The 16,544-nt window shown below is 48.7% G+C and overlaps 1 protein-coding gene across 1 annotated transcript in view; it reads left to right on the top strand.

The window, feature by feature from the left end:
* LOC126528222 (calcium-activated chloride channel regulator 1-like) overlaps positions 1-16,544 on the top strand; it is a 42,549-nt gene that overhangs the window by 15,592 nt on the left and 10,413 nt on the right. Inside the window, exon 4 of the mRNA XM_050176110.3 lies at positions 3,946-4,233. Coding sequence (XP_050032067.2) covers positions 3,946-4,233 — 288 coding nt within the window. The remainder of the gene's footprint in view (positions 1-3,945; positions 4,234-16,544) is intronic.

Below are 16,544 nucleotides of genomic sequence, written 5' to 3'. Positions count from 1 at the left end.
TCAATATGTAGACTGGGTCAACACCGAAGAAACACCCTCGGTAGCGACCACTGCATACTCAATACAACGATTCGCACCCATCCATTGGCAAGACCTTTCGCACAGGCAAAATTGCCCGATTGGACCAAATTCCGACCAACATACAACAACTCGACCGCCATTCAGGAGCAAGGGTACCACATCTGGTCCCAGCAATTGGTTTCCACCCTTCGCTCCATGGAAACCCAGATTCAACTCTCAGAGGCAACCCCGGAGGTGGACAACCACCTCCTTCACCTCCGGGACGCCCGGCCCAGCCTTGCCCGCCGATGGCGCCGGCAAAACACAATCGGAAACTCAAAATTCGCATCGCTGAGCTCATACAACGAACGGCAGAGTACGCGGCCCAACTCGCTGACTCTAACGGGCTGGACCGATGCAACACGGCCGCGCGACAAATGTCCAGCCGGAGTACGTGCCGCGTCTTCCGCGCCCTAATCGACCCCACCCAAACTCGAGCAGAAACACAAAAACATCTCCAACGAGCCATTCACTGCTTCGATGGAGACACTTCAAAATGAGTATGCAAACTCCGAGATCAATACCTCTGTACTCAGCAGGACCCCCGAGGGCCCGCGTACTCATATGCAAGTTCCGAGAACGCGGAGTTGGACCAACCGTTCCAGCTGCACAACCTGAAGCCGGGCCTAGCAAAAATGAAGAGAGGAAGGGCACCGGGTCGATATAAAATTACAGTCAAATTACTTGCCAACCTTCCCGACTCTGCCTACTCCACACTCCTCGCTCACATGAACTCCATTTGGATAGGGGAAACACCCCTCCCAATTGATTGTAAGACTGCTCTGGTCACCTTCATTCCCAAAGCTGGTAAAGCCATCAACACAGACAACCTCCGCCCCACCTCCCTTACTTCTTGTGTGGGAAAATTATTGGAGACGATGGTGCGCGGCAGGCTGTCTGAGTTTCTGGAGAACAAAAATGTTATCGCAGACACCATGTTCGGGTTCCGCCCACCCCGGTCCACATAGGATGTCTTGCTTCAACTTGAACGAGAAACTCTCGACCCGATCGACTATCGATCGACCCGATCGACCCGATCGAAGTGACAAAGTAGTACTCACTTTGGATTTGAAGGGGGCCTTTGACAATGTGACCCACGAAATTATTCTAACACATCTTTCCCAAACAGATTGCGGCCGAAACACCTTTAACCACATAAGGCAATTTCTCACTGACCGATAATCAGACATTCGAACTCAGGACAGCGAACACGCCCATACCAATTAGGCACGCGAGGTACCCCGCAGGGAGCGGTCCTCTCGCCCTTCCTTTTCAATTTGGCAATGTTGAGACTTCCCGCTCAGCTGGCGAGGGTCGACGGCATCCAACACGCGCTGTATGCCGACGACATCACCATCTGGGCTAAACACGGCTCGGTAGGAGAAATGGAGGCCAACCTGCAGCAAGCGGCGGACATCGTAGACAACTATGCCCGTCGATGCGGCCTTCAGTGCTCTCCATCCAAATCTGAATTTGTGCACATACGCCCCTCGCCAAAGTGCACCACCAAAATCGACCTCTCCCTTAACAGTGGACCCATACCCGAACATGACGAGATCCGAGTACTGGGGCTCTTTATTCACAAACATCGAAAAGCTGACACAACATTGGCCAAATTGCGTAAGGTGGGGGACCAGGTGGGCCGGATGGTCCGCCGGGTTTCGAACAAGCGCGGTGTTTACGATGCAAAGACGCCTTGCGGCAGGCGCATGCATTTGTAACCAGTCGAGTCCTTTACTCGGCTACATACCTCCACCTACGCAAATTTGACGAGAATGCAAGCGTGCCCTCGACCTCCCGCTCAGTACCTCCAACCTGCGCCTCCTGAGCCTGGGGATGTTTAACACCTTTAAGGAGCTGCGAGAGGCACACTTGATGAACCAATACACGAGACTCTCTAAAACGCCGTCGGGTCGCCGCCTCCTTGCCCGACTACACATCCATCATTCAATACATACGGAAAAGCACGTACATATCCCATCACAGTGGAGGTATGCCCTGAACGTACGCACTCTTCCGGTCAACATGACACGACAGGACCGTAGTGGCAGACCCCTCGCGCGGGCGGAAGCCTTGGCTCGCCACTACGGACACAAACACGGAGTCTTCTACGTGGACGCCTCCGGCCCGTACCATGGGGGTTGGTACACGGCCGCAGTCGTCCACCAAAACACGGAAGTAAACGGACTCACTTTCCGTGCAGAAACCATTACACACGCGGAGGTGGTTGCCATCGCGCTAGCCGCCGCAGATCAACACCCGCGGGTCATCATCACCGACTCGAGGGGTGCTTGCCGCAATATTGAGCAGGGGCACATACCGTACCTTGCCTACAAAATTTTGCAAAACAGCGACTATCTCGCTGCCCCCTCGCACCGTACGATTATCTGGACTCCCGCTCACACGGGCCTCGAAGGAAACGAGATGGCCGATGCCGTTGCCCGCGCGCTCACTTTCCGGGCATCACCTTCGTCCCCCACCGATCCGGACCCCGAACCCAATACCGCCTATACTTTCAAAGAGATCGTTCAGCTCTACCAATCTGGCCATGCCATCTATCCCAAGCCCTGTAAGGGCCTCACAAAGGCGGATGAGCGCATTCTCCTTCGCCTTTATACCAAAACTCTGCTGTGCCCGGCAGCCTTAAAATGCTTTGACCGCGCTTGCACATGGGAGTGCCCGCACTGTGGGGAAATGTCCTCAGACATTTTCCACATGGTATGGGCATGTAAAAAAACCCCAAATCTAACCCCCCTACCCAACCCTTCCCGGCAGGACTGGGAGGCAGCCCTGCTCGGCTGCTCTGATCTGACGGCCCAACGGGCCTTGGTCGAGCGGGCCCGGGCGGCGGCCGACGCCAATGGGCTCCCGTAAGGGGGGGCCCAACTAGTGTTGATGCAAAACTTATCTAAACAAATGTTTTTCAGACAGAGGGGGAACATAAACAAAAACGCGCTGGCGGGTGACGCCGGATGCCACCGACGCGAAACGTGATGCCCACAGCACGTGGCCTGCAGCAGGGAACGGCGCGGCGTTCGGATTATCGCCTACTAAAAGCGTGCAGTACGCTAGCAATGACACTACGCACCACGCGCTGCAAAACAGACAGGTGAATATGCTTATCGCAATAGGTTTGGCGGCGAGAACTGTGAATTCGGCGTGTGACGACCCACGCGGAGATTCGCTGGGACCGGAATAAGGAACTGTGCCCGCCGTAGTTTTCCAGTGAGACAAACGGCTACATACCGTGCTCGATCACGTGCGGATCTGGGATCTGTAGCGGCCGGAAAACGTACGAACGCTGTCTACAGCAGGGAACGGCGGCGTGTTTTGGTTATCGGCTGTTAAAAGCTCGCGCTACGCTTACGACGGCACCTGGCACTCTGAAACAGATAGGCGAAGATGCTTATCACAAAAGAATTGGTGGTGATAGCTGTGAATGCCGCGTGCAACTACCACGGGACAGATTTGCTGGCACAGAAATGAGAAACTGAGTACGCGCCTGCGCTTTCACGCGAGACGGGCAGGCTAGTATTGCGGTGAAGCTGCCGCGGCGGGCCGCCTTATACTGTTCTCAACCACTCGCGCCTCGCGCATTTTCTTGTTCACACGGGATCCAGCGGCCGGAAAACGTGTTATACGATCACCGTTTGGCGACGCACCGAACGTTGGTGCCGAAAATTTGTGTTTTCCGGGATCGTATGAACCTGCAAAAAGTGAGCGCAACACTGTTGGGTAATTCTATGTGTTCTCGAATGCGAACGTTGGCGCCCGAAAAACGTACGTAGCGGGAATGTATCAACCAGGTTCTACTGTATGATCAGTGTTATTACGAATGGTATTATTACATCCCTACTATATTGATTCCATCTTTCTTGTGTGCAGGTGCTGCGTTCTGTTAACGAGACTCCAGAGGGTGCAGTTATAGTGCTTTTGACCGACGGCTTAGAGAATGAACACCCCTACATTGACGACGTCTTGCCGCAACTCTTAGAGGAAAAGGTCGAAGTTCTGGCTATGGCAATAGGAGACAAGGCTGAAGACAAGCTTGAGAAGACTGCTTCAGCAACAAAAGGGAAGACCTTCTTTTTTCCAGACAGCCATGAGAACACGTCGAAGGCCTACATCGAAGCTACCGAAAGTCAAGAGCACGGGCACACTAGACAGCGTTTGGTCAGTACCCTGTCATCTAAGAATAGACCACAGATATCAACTTTATTGCAGCTGCAGTTGCTTCAACGCTTTCGTGCATTGTTTTCGGCTTATCCAAATCAAAACGTACATCGAGTTTCAGAAATGTCCGTAAAAGACCATAGACGCCATAAAGGTCGACAGATCCATAGATCCGCTTTATATTTTGTCTTTGACTAATATTTGCACTTTCACCCAAAGAAGAAACTTCCCAAGTGAGAAAAAAGGTTCAGCATTGTGCTCGAGCTCCTCGGATGGAGCGTTAAGAACACACAGCGATGACACATTGTCATGTCACGCTATAAGGAACCATTGCTGCGAAGCAGAAACGTCGCCCTTGCATCCACCAGGAGTGTATGTACTCTTCGCATGCATAACGTCTAATTAAAGTGCATGTCCTGACAATTTTATGGGACTATAAGTTATATTAAGTTGCTTAGCAAACATTGCTCAAGTAATCTTCAATGAAGGGCAATAACCTCACGATACTGCGCACCTATTAATAGACTTTACATACAAATCTTTAACAAAGGGGCTTATTCTCACAAGCTTCTACACCTATATATTAAAATGCATATAGTAATATGCATTTATAATGTAACCTTTATAACAGGCGCTACTAACCCTCTTTTCCTTAGCGGTTGCTGTTGCGGTTCTATAATCGTAGCCTCTCGTATTGGCATTACGCCTGGCAATTATTCACCCGCGCATCCTTCGATGCTTGCCCATGAATTGCGGCCATTCCTCCTTCGGCCATCCATTAAACTTGCCACAATGCACTAGCGTAGCTCACTGAGCAGTACTTTATAAATATACCATGCCCAAAGATCGACCGAATTTAAACAACTTTCAGCTATCAATTACTCTCTTGTGATAATGTAGGCATCTACAGTACTTAGTCGAGACTTCTCTGCGGCGTTGTAGCAGCGTTTTGGTCAGGACTTAAACACTACTATAACACAGCAGGGAAGTTACGACTAACTGCAGTAAAAGCGTATGGAATCAGAAAAAACTAGTTTTTGGACACTGCGAACTGAAAGTGCTGAATTTTGGCCGATATATTTAAATATCAATTTTTGAAGGTGCTGTTGATTGAGTTACTCTAGTGCATTGCGGTGAAATGCGACGGATGGAGCACGATGCAATGTCCAGAAGGAGGCGACAGAGAATACCTGCAAGACTAGATGCCTACACGACAGGTGTCAATAATAAAAAATAAAAAAGACGGCCGAAGATCTATGCCCAACATTAGGGACTCAAAAGCAAACGACCTTTCATTGCTGTGAAAGCTTCACTGCAGCGGGGGTATCGGAACTTGTGCGAAATTTATCAGCACATATATTTAGGAACAAAATTTTATTGATTAGATTTGGTTTATTGCTTTAGAGGACATCTTGTTGCAGACTGAAAGCAGCCAGAGGCAGGGTGTCAAACCGAAAAGTCTTAGGGTTTGCTTCGGCTTCAGGCTTAAGACATATGCATATTTTCCGTTTCTGTTCGACTTCAGCTACGGTGAAAGAATGTAATGGTTGTAACCGGTTTGGACCGGTTAGTAAAGGTTCATATTGGCTCGGACTTAAGGAGAATTAACTGTTTTAGTCTTACCAGCGAACTTACTTCAGTGAAATATAGTTCAATGTAAAATGTGTTACATTACTTCACCTTCATTTACAAAAAAAAATTACAGGGACTCTTAAGACCCCTATTAAGAGATGAATCGCGAAAGTCTACACTTCCTCCTCTTTTCATTCGCCTCTTTCTCTTTGACTCTTCCCTTTCTCTTCTTTCTTTTAATCAATACTGCTCACTACTAAGCATTTTTAGTCAATCAATTATTATCAATTGTGGTCATTACAAGCCGTCGTTAGACATGTTGGTCATATCATAGTCATTAGTAGTCATTACAAGTCATTTAAGTAATTAAGTATTACTGGTCATTATTAGGCATTTTCATTTCTAATTAATTGTAGTCGTTACAACTTGTCGTTAGAAAAATTTGTCATTTCGTAGTCATTACTAGTCATTACAAATCATTTCAGTCATAATTTTCCGTCATGATTAGTCAATACTACTCACTACTAAGCATCTTTAATTCTTTGTAATGAATTCAGATTATGAGAATTCAGAATAATCGGAAGATTGATGGGTGTAAAGTTAAGGGATAAGAAAAGAGTAGATTCGGTGAAGGAACAAACGCGAGTTAATGACATCTTAGTTGAAATCAAGACAAAAATGGGCTTGGGCAGGACATGTAATGAGGAGGGAAGATAACCGATGGTCATTAAGGGTTGCGGACAGGATTCCAAGGTAAGGAAAGCGTAGCAGGGTGCGGCAGAAGATTATGTGGGCGGATGCGATTAAGAAGTTTGCAGGGACAACGTGGCCACAGTTAGTACATGACCGAGGTAGTTGGAGAAGCATGGGAGAGGCCTTTGCCCTGCAGTGGGCATAACCAAGCTGATGATGATGAATCAGTTGTAGTCATTACAAGCCGTGGTTAGACAGGTTGGTCATATCCTAGACATCAGTAGTCATTACAAGCCATTTCAGTCATTATTAGTCATCACTGGTCATTACTAGGCAATTTTGTCATTTTTAATCAATTGTAGTCGCTACAAGTTGTCATTAGATATAGTGGTCATTTCATAGTCATCACTAGTCATTACAAGTCATTTCAGTCATTATTATTCATTACTGCTCACTAGTAAGCATTTTTAGTCATTTTAATCAATTGTAATTACAAGCACTCGTTAGACTTATTGGTCATTTCGTAGTCATTATTAGTCATTACAAGTCATTAGTAGTCATATTAGTCATTACTACTCATTATTAGTAATTTCTAATCAATTGTGGCCGTTACAAGCCGTCATTAGACATACTGGTCATTTCAGAGTCATTCGTAGTCATTGTTAGTCATTAGTAGTCGTTATTAGCCTCTACCAATCTATATTATAACGTTATCATTCACTTTTACTATCAATCATTGTTCATTCTTTCATCTGTCTTTAATCTGTCTTCGTATGGCGTGATGACGCTTCAGCGGACACTCCAGCGGTCAGGTTAGCTGAAACAAACTTCGCCATGAGTCTAGAAAGGCTTTCACCTTAAAAAGAAAAAAAAAAGAAACTAAGTTCAGAAAGGCCGTGTACGCAAGGGCACGAGAAGATTTTAGAGGAAAAGTATGGCCACAATGCTCCAACCAAAATTGTATTTTGATGGGTGGTTCTGCTGTCTGCTCGCTCCTATAACTTGGCGCATTCAATTTGCTCGCCACCGAAATCCTGTGCTACACGCCAGTCTTCAAAAAAGCCGTACGGGGAACATCCAGCCTCATAAACGGGTAGCGCCATACGTCTACGAGATAGACGGCATGCGCTCACTTCGTCAGTGGGGCCGTGAGAAGCACCTTGCCTTCTTTGGTGCTCAGGAATACACCATCTCTCTTCCTTGCCAGCGAAGAGACTTGAGGCTACATTTTAAGGAACCATTCTGACTCACCAGATTTCCTTATCCAAGAGCTCCGCACCCACTGCGACATTGGCATCTCCTTTGTGGCACATGCCTCAAGAACGCCTCCAAATACCAGTGATTACGAAGAAAGGCCAGGTGTCATCAACAGTTCTATATTAGCTTATTTTATCGCTTTCATACGAAGTTTATGCGCCGCGCACTCATTTACATGTACAGCGCGGCCACATAGGCCACCACAACGCCCACCGTTCTAACACATCTGGTCACAGCTGCGCTCCGACAGTCGCATATGACCACGTCCACAATACTTGGTTAGAGTAAAAGGACATGCTCGCTACAAATCAGAAAAAGAAATTGCAGGAGAGCTCATTTCCGGATGATTGTAGATGCTAATGCAACTAACATTCGAGCAATGTAACGAGACACCGTATTTCTGAAGTCGCGTTTATGCGAAATCTGTATCGGTCAAGCTGCGATTTCCGATGCTTCGGTTACAGGCGGCGCACTCCGGTATCGTCCCACTTTGCCATGGCACTCGCTTGCCAAGGTCGCCCAAGAGAACGTATGACTGAGACTGCACGATGCGAACGCAGTGACGATGAGGGAATGCCGAAGAAGGAATGACGTCGATGGAACGGACAAAGACAGTGACGATGACAACGACTTGACGACAATTAGACGACAATTCCTGAATGGTGGCGATGCTATAGCGACAACAGTGTGACAAGGACGGTGACGTGAACACAATGGGATGGCGACGAGTGCCTGAATACGATGACATGATGACGATGGTATGTCAACGATGTTATGACAAATGCAATAGGCTCAGTCTCGCGACGATGGAATTACGAATATGGCATGACAATTAACGGCGACATAATAACTGTTTAATGACAACAACATGACAAGGATATAATGACGAAGAAGGAACGACGCTGATGGATCGGAAAGTGTGGTATAAATTGACGATGGCATTACGATGACGGGATGAGGTTGCTCAGGTGATGAGACTGGAAAACAATTGCGTGGAGACAACGTAATGACGAGAGTCACATGTCGAAGAATGGCGACGGTGAACGAACGGGGCAGTACAACGACGGTAAGATAATGATTGCATAATGACGACTCTATATGAGGACAAAGGCGGGACTACGACCGCAATACAAAGCCTGAATTATGACGATGGTGTGTCGATGTTGGCATGGCGACGACAGCATCCAGAGAGTCGGGTGACTAAGCTGGACTAACAACGACGGCATCCCGAGGGTGGCGGGACAACAAATGCATGACTACTTTATGACGACGATGATGTGACAACGACGGCATGACATGAGTGAGATGTCGAACAGCGACGACGATGACCAACCGTGACAGCAAAAAGATGATGGTATTAGAATGAACACATGTTGAAAACTGCACGACGACCAGGAGATGACAACAGCATAAGGACAATGATATGACGAGTCTATGACGACAATGACGGAACTATGACTGCATTGCGAAGCCTGTATGAGAATGTTCGCGTGACGACGACTGCTTGAAGAAAGCCGGATGACGATGCTGGACTAACGATGACGGATACCCGACTTTGGTGTGACAACGAATGCATGACTACGGTTTGACGACGACGGCTCGACATGAGTGAGATGTCGAACAGCGACGACGATGACCAACCGTGACATCAAAAAGATGATGGTATTAGAATGAACACATGTTGAAAACTGCATGACGACCAGGAGATGACAACACCATAAGGACAATGGTATGGCGAGTCTATGACGATAATGACGGAACGATGACTGCATTGCGAAGCCTGTAGGACAATGTTCGCGTGACGACGACCGCATGAAGAGAGTCGAATGACGATGTTGGACGAACAACGACGGCATCCCGACGGTGGTGTGACAACAAATACATGACTACTGTATGGCGACGATGGCCTGACGAAGATAGCATGACGAGAGTCTAACATATCTGGACTGACGATGATGCAACAACCATGAGGGTATCACGACCACGTACTTAGTGGCCCAAGCTGTGAGACAACTTGGGCCACTGGGTCAGCGTAAAAGGCGCAACGATGACCCTATGATGCGGACCACAGCACGAATTGGGAATGGCTACGATGCAACGCCCACGACGGCATCAGGACTATGAGCACATACCTCGTGTCAAAACTATTAGACTACTATACCCTCTGGGTCGGCGTAGAAGGCATGACGACGAAACTTCGACGAGAGTTAGATCACGAAGCGGGAATGACGGCGATGTAACGACCCCGAGCAGGAGCACAACATACCTGGTGGCACAGGCTGGCGGACAACTTGGTTCACTGGGTCAGCTTAGAAGGCTGACTACAGATACACAGACTGATAGATATACATATGAATAGACAGAAACGATCAAAATAGCTGAAGTAGAAAAAGAATCCTAATCGCATTAAAAAGTGACCAAGTAGCCAACTATTACAATGTTGTACAACATACCAGCCATACTAATCCTGTTTACCTATTGGGATTCTACTTTGCACGACGGTAGGTATCCGTGTGCCGCCAAGAAGAATTCAAGCCATAGCGTAGGGCTTATTGCATCGCGTAATTTTTTTAGCGCGGTCAATTAGTTGGTTATGCAGTCAGAGGTAATGGAGTGTATGTTGGAAATTGGAATGCTAAGTGCCTATGGCCCAGGAATTTCGTACATGAGAAATTATTTTATAATGATGACTGTGATCTATAATCGGCCATATGATATATATATATATATATATATATATATATATATATATATATATATATATATATATTGAAATACCACGGTCGAGACGACGCTTTATTCCAAAAAGGCAAAATGGCGCCGATGCAAAACGAACACGAGCCGATGATTGATGATGAATTTGTACAGATGAAGATGAAGTCCGCATAAATGCTTACACTAATTTCCCCCGTGGACGGAAGCGGCCAGCCTGGCCGCACATTAGACAGTGGAACGGAGATGAAAGGGCTTCAGGCGAGAAACGTGCACGATCTCCGTTCCGCGGCAGCGTCGGTCAGTTGGGGCCTCAACAGGTGTAACGCGATAGTTCACCGGCGAGGTCTGCTCTACGACTTTGTAGGGGCCAATATATCGAGACTCAAGCTTCTCACATAAACCGGATTTCGTGCAGGTGTCCATAGGAGTACATCGTCACCAGGGCGGTAGGAAACGACGCGATGAGAGGCATCGTACCGATGTTTGCGATCGTCTTGGCTGGCTACAGTGTTCATACGGGCGCGACGACGACATTGGGCAAGACGAGACACAAACTGGTCGCAAATGAATGGTGAAGCGTTAACGGGGCCAGAGAAGAAAGAAACGTCGAGTGATGAGGTTGGGTGGCGGCCGTATACTAAGAAAAACGGAGAGTATCCGGTGGTCCGTTGAACAGACGTGTTGTACGCAAACGTTACAAATGGGAGAATCGCATCCCAGTTACGATGATCAGGTTGAATATACATGGATAGCATGTCACACAGCGTGCGATGAAATCGCTCTGTTAGGCCGTTGGTTTGAGGGTGGTAGCTAGACGTTGTCTTGTGCACGGTGTTGGACGCTTGCAGCACTTGATTAAGAGTGCTTGAAAGAAATGCCTTGCCTCGGTCGCTCAAAAGAACGTGAGGCGCCCCGTGACGTAGGTAGACAGCCTGCAAGAAGAAGGCCGCTACTTCTGAGGCAGCTCCTGAGCGTATTGAGGCTGTTTCAGCGTACCGGGTCAAATGGTCAACAGCAGTGACGATCCATCTGTTGCCGTCTGGAGTAGGTGGGAGAGGCCCGAAAAGGTCAATGCCGACGACAGAGAAGGGTTGTGCTGGACAAGGAAGTGGTTGTAGGGTCCCGACCGGAGCAGTAGTAGGTCGCTTACGGTGTTGGCAAAGCGTGCACGAGGCAACATATCTAGCTATGCTCGTGGAAAGGCCTGGCCAATAGAATCGGCTGCGTATGCGCTCGTGTGTTTTGTGGTAACCCAAGTGGCCTGACGTAGGGTCATCGTGTGAGGCCTGCAGAACTGCAGCGCGAAGAGAGCGCGGTAGAACGGGAACCCATCGATGGCCTTCCGGGTGAAAAATGTACCGGTAGAGCACGTCGTCTTCAAACTTGAACAGTTTCAGCTGTTTCCGTAGCCTGGCATTGGGTGGAGATGAAACACCGCTAAGGCGATTGATGATACCATGGCAGTAGGAATCGGCGTGCTGGTGAGAGGAAAGCACTGAAGGGCGGTTTGATGGAGTCAAGGAAGAAATCGGTGTAATAGACGAAGCGTCCTCCGTGCGGCCAATTTGACACGGTGATGTGATGTGCTCCGATGATGGTAGTAATGGGCATCGTGAAAGAGCATCGGCATCTTTGTGCTTCCGTCCGGACTTATATATGACATCGAAATCATATGCTTGTAATCGGAGTATCCAGCGGCCAAGGCGCCCAGACAAGTTTTTGATCGTCGACAACCAACATAGGGCATGGTGGTCGGTCACAACCGTGAAATGTCGACCGTGGAGATATGGACAAAATTTCTGAATTGACCAGACAACAGCCAAACACTCTTGCTCGGTTATCGAGTACTTCTTTTCCGCGGAAGTGAGAGTGCGGCTTGCATATGCAACAACCTTTTCGCGAAATTCGTGGTCGCGCTGCAGCAGTACGGCACCAATTCCGTGGCCGCTGGCGTCAGTATGCAGTAATGTGGGCGCCTTGTCATCAAAATGACAAAGAACAGGTGGGGATGTTAGTGCGCGCTTGAGTTCTTGGAACGCGTCTTCACATTGATCGTTCCAATCGAAGGAACTGGAACTAGCAAGGAGCTTGTGAAGGGGCGAGGCAATGCTGGCAAAGTTCCGAATAAAACGTCGAAAGTATGAGGCGAGTCCAATGAAGCTGCGCAGTTCTTTTGCACGAAGTGGGCGTGGAAAGTTGAGCACCGCGGCAATTTTATCCGGATCGGGCTGGATGCCGTCTTTGCTAACGAGATGACCCAGGACTTTAATCGTTGTGCTAGCGAAACGGCACTTCTTCGTGTTTAGTTGAAGTCCGGCATTAGAAAGGCACGTGAGCACTTCATCTAAGCGTTGCAGATGGTCAGTGAAAGTCGAGGAAAACACGACGATGTCGTCGAGGTAACATAGACAAGTTTTCCACTTGAGGCCGCGAAGAACAGTGTCGATCATTCTTTCAAATGTGGCGGGAGCATTGCATAGACCGAAGGGCATTACATTAAACTCGTAAAGAAGATCCGGAGTAGAAAAGGCGGTCTTTTCTTTGTCCGCTTCGTGCATTGGAATTTGCCAATATCCGGAGCGAAGATCAAGGCTGGAAAAGTATTGCGCGCCTTGCAACGAATCAAGGGCGTCATCGATACGGGGCATCGGATAGACATCCTTACGGGTGATCTTGTTTAGCGCACGGTAGTCAACACAAAATCGTACCGATCCATCCTTCTTCTGCACTAAAACGACGGGTGATGACCAAGCACTGGCGGAGGGACGTATGACGTTTCGTTTCAGCATATCGGCGACGTTCTCCTCGATGATTTTGCGTTCGGCCAAAGAGACTCGGTAGGGACGACGGCGTACAATAGTCTGGCCATCGGTGTAGATACGATGGAAGGCAACGGATGTCTGTCCGAGTGACGAAGTATCGATATCAAAGGAGGCCTGGTGCTTCGTAAGCAATTTTAGCAACGCTTCATGTTGAGCAGCAGTAAGGTCAGGACTTATCACAGAAGCAAGGGCAGATGAAGCAGATTTGTCCTGTTGAGGAAAAGCTTGCGAGGCGGCAAGAGGAAGCAGGGAGACTGGTTGCGTATCCACATAACAGGTCACTGCGGAGCCTTGAGGTAGGAGGATTGTTTCATTGGTCGCGTTTAAAGCGATGATTAACGCGGAGCTTTCCTTGAACCGCAGCAGGCAGGAAGCGAAGACAATCCCACGGGCAACACAGCGACCGTAAGGAGTGATGAACACGTCGCCATCGGTGATGTCCGTAGAAGAGAGACTTATGACTTGCTCGTGGCCGGGAGGCAGTACAGAATCGGCAGCAATGAGAAAACGCAGTCGTGGCTCATCGGCACTCCCGCTGCAATGAACTGTCTCGGTCATATGGACTACACGTTGACGGCAAGAGATTAAAGCGGACGCTGACGAGAGAAAGTCCCAACCTAAAATTAATTGATGAGCGCACGGGAATAAAATCGCGAACTTAATGTGATGACGGATACCATCAATGAAGACGCGTGCTGTACATTGGGCTGATGGTCGAATGATTGCTCCATTAGCCCCAATCAGGGATGATCCAGTATAAGGCGTCTTCACTTTCCGCAGACGAGAGCACAGGTCGGCACGCATAACAGATATAGTAGCTCCCGTGTCAATCAGAGCTAACAAAGGCACACCCTCCACAGACACCAATAACATGTTCGAAGGACGTTCAGGAGGACATGGAGCACTTCGCGGCGATGCAGTTTTCCCTCCAAAAACTGCACTGATTAGTTTTCCGGTCGCTGGACATGGAGTTGGGAGACAGGTCGAAGTGGTGAAACAGAACGTCGGAGCGGCGATGGGGAGCGGCGTCTCGAAGCACGTGTGTTGAGTGCGGTGTTGGAGAAGTCGGCCGGAGATGGAGATCGGCGAGCGGGGAGATTATCCTCATAAGTGCGGTAAACGCGAGAAGGTGGCTCATCGCGTTCAAAGGCCGCGTAACCACGACGTTCGTCTTGTTGGCGGCGTCGGCAAAACCGGGATATATGTCCTCGAAAGCCGCAGTAGTAGCAGATAGGTCGCGATGAACGCCAGGCAGAGTAGTAAGGCGGGTTCGGAGCTCGGGTGACTAAAGGTGCCAGGCGATCGTGAACAGGCGCAGGCGGTGTGATTGGAGACGGCGCGGCTGGCATTGCAGCAATCTGGGCGTAAGAAGCCGGTTGTGGGCAAGGAGAAGCGTTGGTATGCTGGGCGTTCTGCAGGGAGGCCAATTCTTCCTTAATAATGCCGCGCAGGTCAGTAGAAGCAGGTTGGACGTGAGCGCTGCTGCAAGGGGGTGAGCCATGCGCTTGCAATTCCTCGCGAATTATGGCTCGTATGATGGACCGGAGCTCAATACTGTTTGCCAGGGGGTTGTCAGAAAAGTCCGGTTGCAAGCGGACTGATTGCAGGGCGTCGAGGCGCTGACAGACGGAGACGACGTCCGACACCGTCGAAGGGTCTTGAGCGGCGAGTGCGTTGAAGGCAGTAGATCCGATGCCCTTAAGAAGGTGTCGCACGCGATCAGGTTCTGGCATGGCACTGTCGACACGGCGGCAAAGCGCGAGGATGTCCTCAATGTACGAGGTATACGACTCGCCATAATGCTGGACGCGCTCAGACAGCCTCTTTTTCGCAACTTCCGAACGAACCGTGGGTGTGCCGAAAATCCGCCGTAGCTGCTCCCTGAAAGACGCCCAATCACGGAAGTCTCTCTCATGATTCAGGAACCATGTCTTGGCTACTTGAGAGACGTAAAATGGCACGTTGGTTAACCTCGATGTCTCGTTCCAGTTGTTGTATTCGCTGACACGATCGTAGTTCTCGAGCCAGTCTTCAACGTCCTCACCAGGCAACCCAGAGAAGATTTCAGGATCGCGATACCGGTTGTTGGCAGGGCTCGGAGTGGGGGTGGTTGGCACTTGAACTGAGATGGTGGACGCTGCGGTCTGGTCTTGCGACATGGCGGCCTCTTGGCGCAAGCGGCGTCCCGAACGTAGCTCCAGGAGAGATGTTGAAGTAGATTGAGGTCGAAGGGATCTTAAAGCGCCTCCACCACTTGAAATACCACGGTCGAGACGACGCTTTATTCCAAAAAGGCAAAATGGCGCCGATGCAAAACGAACACGAGCCGATGATTGATGATGAATTTGTACAGATGAAGATGAAGTCCGCATAAATGCTTACAATATATATATATATATATATATATATATATATATATATATATATATATATATATATATATATGTATATATCAGTGTATCCAGTCGGGCTCCGAACACACACTAGCTGGCTGGTTTACCTGACACTTACTTCAGTCTTGGACACGATGCAGAGAATACTGCTTGCGACTGCAGGATGTGTCGGGTTATGCAACCTTCGTTAGTATGTATCAGTCTGAGCTACTAGAGATGCATATATATATATATATGCCAAACACACACTCTTCTATGGCAACTCAAATCTCTGTTGTCCATGGTCGGCGTCTGGAAAGATGCCGCACCGAAGTGCCATTTCAATTCTCCTTTCGAAGCAACGCTCCATCTTTCCCCAAATACTATGTAGTCCACAGTGAAGGCAACACGCCTGTTAGAAAGCTCTCTCCATTCCTGGTAGCCAAATGCCTGAAAGATAAAATCGGGCCGATATACAAAGCCTCCAAAATATCTAGCGGGGACCTCCTCCTAGAACTGAATAATAAAGATCAAGCAGATAAGCTGTCTGAACTTACCAGTATTGGCGAGGCGACAGTGACTGTTCCAGCCCACAGAACACACAATACAATCAGGGGAGTAATATCTGAAGAAGACTTTATTGGATTAAGCGACGAGGAACCGCTGGAAGGTTTCCAGGAACAAAATGTTACCAAAGTACAGAGAATAGTAATCCGCAGAAACGATAAAGAAATCCCCACCAAACACGTTATACTCACCTTCGGAACAAGCGTAATGCCTACCTCACTCGATGCAGGTTATGTTAAAGTCAATGTGAGACCATATATACCAAACCCCAGACGATGTTTCAAGTGTCAAAGGTTTGGACACGCTTCACATG

Source organism: Dermacentor andersoni, chromosome 9 (assembly GCF_023375885.2).
Source record: "Dermacentor andersoni chromosome 9, qqDerAnde1_hic_scaffold, whole genome shotgun sequence".
Taxonomy (NCBI): domain Eukaryota; kingdom Metazoa; phylum Arthropoda; class Arachnida; order Ixodida; family Ixodidae; genus Dermacentor; species Dermacentor andersoni.
Note: the sequence above shows the minus strand (reverse complement) of the source record. Positions and strands in the feature narration are given on the sequence as shown.